At 37.5% G+C, this 7,334-nt stretch overlaps 1 protein-coding gene across 1 annotated transcript in view; it reads right to left on the bottom strand.

Annotated features, from left to right (window-relative positions):
* LOC102674495 overlaps positions 1 to 7,334 on the bottom strand; it is a 24,190-nt gene that overhangs the window by 9,810 nt on the left and 7,046 nt on the right. Inside the window, exons 3-5 of the mRNA XM_006617971.2 lie at positions 4,997 to 5,181; positions 2,820 to 3,058; positions 1,962 to 2,240 (exon numbers count right to left, since the gene is read on the bottom strand). Coding sequence (XP_006618034.1) covers positions 1,962 to 2,240; positions 2,820 to 3,058; positions 4,997 to 5,181 — 703 coding nt within the window. The remainder of the gene's footprint in view (positions 1 to 1,961; positions 2,241 to 2,819; positions 3,059 to 4,996; positions 5,182 to 7,334) is intronic.

Below are 7,334 nucleotides of genomic sequence, written 5' to 3'. Positions count from 1 at the left end.
ATTGGCGAGTGGAAAGCGGCTCGAGCGTTTTCCTAGGAAATTAGGCGATCCGGTTGAACGCGCCATTACGCCCGCTAAACGATCGCGCGTCGCTTGATGCTGCACGAAAGTGAAAGTCCTCCACTTCTCGTTTTCCTGATCCCGCTCAGGAAACGATCCCCCGCGAACCCGAAACGAGAATCGATGAATCGTGTTGCGCTTGCTCGAAATTAAATCTCCCAACGATTTCTCGAAACAGTTTACACGAGTTTAAGAAGTGTTTCAAGGATCGTGATCGCGTTCGTGGTACAAGTACGAGAAGATCGTTGTAAAATGAAAGGAAATGAAGTAGCCCGTGTAATAACAAGGGGTGCTTCGCAACCGACTCTTCGATTTAAACGAAAGTTGGCACGTGTATCTACTTAATCGTGAAGATGAAGATGAAGATGAAGATGAAGATGAAGATGAAATTTCAGTTATAAAATGCATATTCGAACGAAAACGTATCATGAAAATTGAAACACGAGTTAAAAATTATACTTAGAACCAGAAATGTAATATCTTTATACTGAAAATCGGACCAAAAGTAAAGAAATACTTTATTATGTAATTTTTCAAACATGATATTCATTTTATTTGTAACTGATATATCGGGATAATTGAAAATTATTAAAACGTCGTAAGCGATTGAATTACCGCGAAATCTACAAAAATGAAACAATCGAAAATAATATAGTTAAGAATCTTTTAGAAAATTTATTAGAATATAAAAATCTGTATATTTTTTTAATTTTTCAGTTTAATATTTAAAAACGCTATTAAAATTTATACGCGATATGATATTTATGGATGTTATCGATACACGTGTTACGTTATATAATTTTGCGTAAAAACCACAAGTGTCGAGCTAAACGATCTTCATTCAAACAACGATCCGAAACGTGTTTACTTTTCTGAATGAAGAACATTTCAAAAGCGGCGGCGCGAGTATCGTAGCAACAACGAAATTCTTGCATCACGGATTGCAAAATATTTTGAAACTGGCGCGGAATAACAGCGTCTCGTCTTATATGGATCACGATTCCGCTAGCGAATCGTAATAATTGAACGTTGTGAAACAAACGAGTCCCTCTAATTGCCTCTTCGCACAATTTCCTCCGGCTAAAAATCAACCGAGAGTAAATTTAATTTCAATTACTCCAACGTGTATCGTGAATCGAGATTTTTAAGTAAGTACGTATCGTTCGCACAGCGGTCACGGTGAACACTCGCGCTTTTCATTTACAATAAATTTCACACTTGCTCAGCATGACTATCGAAACGACCACGAGCAACGTAACGCCTCCGTGCTGTCGTATTTTCTTCCCTTTCGCGCCATTTGCCACGTCTCCTTATGGAAATTTCAAAGTTTCGCGTGACATCGCGCTCACGACAAATTCCCGATCGCGATTCGATGGTAAATTTGGGGAATCTCGTGGGTAGTAACGTGACTCATGATAGTGAAATTGTTGTAGAATTATAAGCGTTGACACGAAATTTTCGACCGACTCGAGGTGATGAGTCACGATGACCAGGATTTCTTGTAATTTTGACTGAACTTTTCAATCTTTTTTCCAATATTCATAAATTGTTAATTACTCTATAATTAAATAAAATTTGGACTCATGGCTCGATGTTGAAACGAAGAAACGTAAAAAGAGAGAGCACGAACTATCCAATTAATTCGTAACTAATTTATCGTAATCATAAGTGACACCGTAATTCAATAACAATTTCAATTAGATTTGTATTATATCTACTTTAGTTGATTATACCTATTGAACGTAGATATAAATTAAAATGAAAACTCTAAATTTAATTGGATAATTGATTGATAGATTTTCACGAGATAAAGTATAATAACGAAGTAAATTATGCTAAACTGTGGTTAATTATCCGCAATTATTCAACGATTTGGAAGCAAGAGGTAAGAAAGCGCTTACCGGAGGAGGAATCTCTGGAAGGTCTGGAGGGTCTGGGGCCCAAAGGGTGATGGCTCTGATAAGGCGGGGGAGTAGCGGCGCTATCCGATCCTATCCCGCTGCTCGCCGCGCTTCTCGTGCCTCCCCTGTCGATCGTAGTACTACCGCCCACGATCGTTTGATTCAAGCAACGTCTGAACTCGATCCCGGCCAGATTGCCTCTGTGTCTGTGCACGGTGTCGTAATCTCGCGGAGGTAGCAAAATTGGACCCACGTCGTTGTCACCCGAGTTTCCTCTACCTGAAAACACGTAAGTCGAGACTTTACGTTATTTTTCCAATTTGTTATTTTCTGTATTGTAATTCTGCATTTGTAATTGCGTTGCATTAAAATTAAAATATAGATACGGTTGTACTTCAATATGCTATTTTACCTATGCAGTTATGCGAGCGAACTTTGAAATGTAGATAAAATTATAATCTTGTATTTACAGTTGCACTGAAAAATGCAGACGCGGTTGAACTTTGAATTGTAAATAAAATTATAATTTATTACACGATGCAGATACATTTTTTTGCATTTGCAATTGCACTTAAGATTGTGGATAAAATTTACAATTAAAATGTAATTGTAGAATTATCCGTACGAGTATAAAACTTAAAATTGAATTTTTTTTAAATACACGCGCGGTACTTTTTTGGAAAATTTTTTGCAAAATTATACGTCAGATCGCAGCTGCACTTGTACTTTAAGCGTTGTAATTTAAAACGCAATTGCATTTTTTATAAGAAAATGTAATTTCCGAGTAGATACCTACGTTTCCACAACGTACGTCGAAGAGAAATAAAGGAAGCAACTCTGAAAGGGAATAATACTCACCCAGCTTGGCGCGCAATTCCGCAGCCAAGGACTCGTATATCGTGGTGGTCTGCACGGAATCGTGTCTCAGTTCACCGCTACCTTCCGACGATTCCGATTCCCTGGTGCTTCGACCGTCGCTCCCTAAATTGCTACGAGCTCTGCCTTCCAGCGAGTTCACCCTTGCCAAATTGTCGGTGTGCGATGCCAGTGCTTTCAACTGGCCGCCCAACAATTCGGCTGTTTCGACCGAGTCGCATCTAAAGTTAAAACGATCAAATCCATGAGGACGGCTTTCATCATATCGGGATCATTGCCTTCAAAATTATTATTATTTGTTAGATTTGTTGGATGGTTAATTCGAATATAGAATTAAGAAAACTTTGGACAATTTTACAAGATCATTAACTAATTTCTACGATCTACGGTTAGTTTAAAAATTATTGAATATTAGTAAAAAGTGAATTTCTAATTAAATTCAAATATTTTTTTTCAAATATTTCAGAAATACGTTGCTTGTCTATAGAAAGAACTGAAGGCTGAGCTTCGTAATCCCGGCCTTCCGACTTAATCCCTAGTATAAATACAACCGCCTTTTAAATTCTAATCATTGGGATAACGCTCACCGCGTAATCGATGACCTTTATTATTTTCCATGAACTCAGCAAGAAATCGCGGCCAGCACGATCGCGAAACCCCGAACGAACCATTTACCTGGTTTCGATCGAAGCCGCCGATTCACGAATTCAATGCCAACGTTGTATAATCCACGATTCCATTGCGTGTACGAGTAAATCGTTGCATCAACCACACGAAAGGAGATAAAAGAAGAGGAAAAAGAGAGGAAAGAGAAAAAAAAAAAAAGGAAGTAATAGTGTTGTTACGAGAAACACGAGACTCTTCTCACGAGACGAAGAAAATACGGGAATTTTCAATGGCAAGGCTGTTCTCTTGCCGATAGGATTAACGTGGTGCGAACACCGACTTAAGAATTTATTATTAGCGACCCGTTAGAATCGCGCAGCTCGTTAATTAGCGAAGACAAGCAATGGCTGAGATCTGAATGAAATGGCTGCATAGGTCGCGATTCATCTTATCCGCTTTGGTGTAAAAAAGAGGAAATGAAAGGAAAGATTCGAAGAGGATTCTCTGTCGCGTTCTTCGAACTCGCTGACAACGGTTAACGAGGATAGAGGCGGAAATTAACGCGTTTCGAGGGATCTCACGGCGATCCATGCAATTGGTAACGCGCCTCGTTTTCCGGATAATTATCCGTTAATTGGTACTAATGCGATCAGATTGCGCCAACTGGTTACTACTTGGCGCGATATACCGTTTAATTAGAGATTTATGGTAATTTATGATAACGCGAATCAAGAAAGCTGATATTTCGAGAAAAGATGTCGTCCAAAAATTCTAGAGTCGTTTCGTTCTTTTCGTCGTGTACAATGCGATTACTCTTGCTTCGTCTTTTATTTAATTCGAATTTAATTCGAGAATTAAATATTATCTCATAATATTGCTGTTATGTCGAGGAATAAATTAGATTCTAATCGTTCGATCGCCGTTTTATAATTATCGCACGAATAATCGGTGATGAAGAAATTGCAAGAAATTACTAAAATAAAGAATATGAATAAATGCATCAACCTATTATGATTATGCCACTGCCTTTCTCAATTAAAATTCAACCGATACAAAATAATAACACGATGTAGAATAATAAAAAGGTTGGAGGCGAGAAAAATGATTAAAAAAACCTATAATGATCTTAAATGATTAAAATCTCGAACGTAATCCTGTGCTGTTAAAGCGGTGGACAAGATATACAATTCTAAAGATATTCTAGAAGATGTAAAGTACTTCATAGGATGATACGAATCAGTTGGAATTACTTCGAATCTCTCGTCTTTGTGTAAAGTTTACGACGAGACTTATTCCAGCCTCGTCCTATCGTCTAATCGAAAGAAAACAACATTCTCGCCACGTAGAAGAACGGTTAAAGTTTCAAATCTTCGCTCCAGCACATTCGCCATTGCTTTATTCCTGTTGAAACGTCCTCTGAACATCCAAGCGAACAGCAACTGCGCGATATAATCCTTACGGACATCCGACAAGGGCAGAGGATAGAAGAAGATAGAAAAGGAAGGAAATAAAAAAAAAAAAGAATAAATTATGATTCTCAAGTTTCTGGTAACCTGTACGCGTGCACGTGGACAGGATTGTTGGTGGCCGGATTTGGAAGCAGAAGAGTTGCGGCGACGACGTCCTCTCGTTGCACGGCCGCAAGTACAGCGTGTCCTGGCACTAAATGCTTCACAGCCGACCTCGTGGAGCCGCCTGGATGGACCGTCTGTATAATCTTCAGCCCCTTGTTGCTCACCTGGCAATCGTAAAACGTGTACGATCAGCTGGTCGCCGATTTAACGAGCAGCCCCGTTTAACGGTGATTTGACGCGGGCCAAGCCTCCACCACCATGAGTTACACGGCCACGGAAACGCGGCATTATTGCGTACTAAAATGCAAATCGAGCGATGGATCGTACAGTCGCGAGGATCGTGCTACTTCGATGCTTGTAACGCATCGGTGAACCGGGTTTTAATGAACGTTAAACGTCGCCTCGATTTTATGCTTTAAAAGGAGACGGTTCTGCGAGGGAAAAACTGCGAGGGGAATGTTGGGTTATTAATTTTTTTATCTTTCCCGAGTTGTGTCGACCTGTTTTGCTTCTTCTCTTCGCAATTTACGTATGTCGTTCTTAATCTTCTTTTCACAATTGTGTAATTGATACTCATCCCTGTACGATAATTTTACACGTTATTATACTTTTGAAAAGTATTTGAAATTGCAACGAATAATCGGTGAATTTGTATATAACACTTTTTCACGCGCGAATAATTGATATTTGTGACATTTAAAGCCGTAACTATTTCTTACAATTTAAAATTATACTTATATCTTGCAGCACGTTTCTGTATTTTCAGTTTTGATCTAATACTTTGATCTATTCTTTCTCTTATTTCTTAGAATACTTTAATTGACATTCGCAATTCATTTATAGAAGCATATTCGAATATACGATTAATTCCTATTGATACATTCTAATTCAATGTCAGCGTTAGTAACGAAGAACGTATCAATAAGCAATATCGTTCGATAAGTAAAGTTGTCATCGAACAAAGAATACTTTCCCCATAACAATAACAATAACAATACCCTGGTCTTTTGCATATGAATGCGTAAAAACGCAATTTCCTTTTGGAAAGCAAATAATAACAGCAGAACGATGAAAGTGAACACGAAAAAATGAGAACTTTCTCTATTTTACGATCAAACTTTTAGAGGAATGTGCGTACAAGCATGTCGACGATTATTGTCCGCCAAGGTGTTAAAATTGCCTGCGTATCCTTTCATTAACGATCATGAAGATCTATTAAAAATCAAAGAATAATCTAATGAATAACTGATTTCAGACATAATCGATTGTTAACACGATACAATATCGAAGAAATAATACGTGGAATTTTAATTCCTTCGCGAGGAATAAATTTCTAATTTTCTATTCTTCTCGAAATTAAACATTTTCCTCAATGACAATTGCCAAGAGATTATTCTCGACTGAAAATAGATCAAGTAATTCAAATTTTGGAGTCGAAAAATGTGATAAAATGTGATAAGTGATAACAATATAGCTTGTGATAAGCTAATGATTTATTATTATGAAAAAAATTTTGTATTTTTTTTCTTATTTAATAATATGCGAAAAGTTTTTTAATATATCGTATATAACACGTATAATAATGTGTCAGAATTTTTTTCAAACAAATACTGAAAAATTTTAAAGAACACAAATTCTAAAACTTTCTTTTAATATTTCTATGAATTAAACATAGTCCTACTAGACTTTAAAAAAAAAATAACAAAAATTGAACATTTTTAAAAAAATACAGATTTCGAATTTAAAGTTTTAAAACGACCTCTTTTATATTTCTATCCGCACGCACATACACACATCTCTGATCCTGCGAGAAAATTACAAAATCCAATGCTGAAACGAACAATAATCAGTCCCTGTCCTCGCGTCTGCGGTTTTGAAGAAATCGGTCGGGAAGAAAATGACGTGGGTAATTTTCATCCAACTGGAAGACTGTTCATTAAAACTGTCGCGAACCGCCATCGCGAAAATTCGGCGAGTTAAAATATTCTCAAGGCAAGCGATATCTCGCAACGGGTACCGACAATTACACTTGCACAATAATTAGCTGGGCCTCTTGCGGGATTTTGTAATAATTTTATATTTTTTTTTTTCCTCCCCTTTCCTCTCCTATATTCTCATTTTTCTCTCTTTCTTGTCAGACGAGCATGCCCGCGGTGAATTAACGCAACGCCTAAATCTACGCAAAAGACTTTCATTAAGATCGAACGAGGCGATATGGAGAACACCTTTGTTTTCCAGGCGATGAAGCTTCGAGGATCTTGTTGGCTCTTAAACGTGTGATAAATTACCGAATGATAGTCCTTGGGCTATCCAAGAT

This window comes from Apis dorsata, unplaced genomic scaffold (genome assembly GCF_000469605.1).
Source record: "Apis dorsata unplaced genomic scaffold, Apis dorsata 1.3 scaffold_332, whole genome shotgun sequence".
Lineage (NCBI taxonomy): Eukaryota > Metazoa > Arthropoda > Insecta > Hymenoptera > Apidae > Apis > Apis dorsata.
The sequence above is the reverse complement of the archived record's forward strand: the minus strand, read 5'-3'. Positions and strand labels throughout refer to the sequence as shown.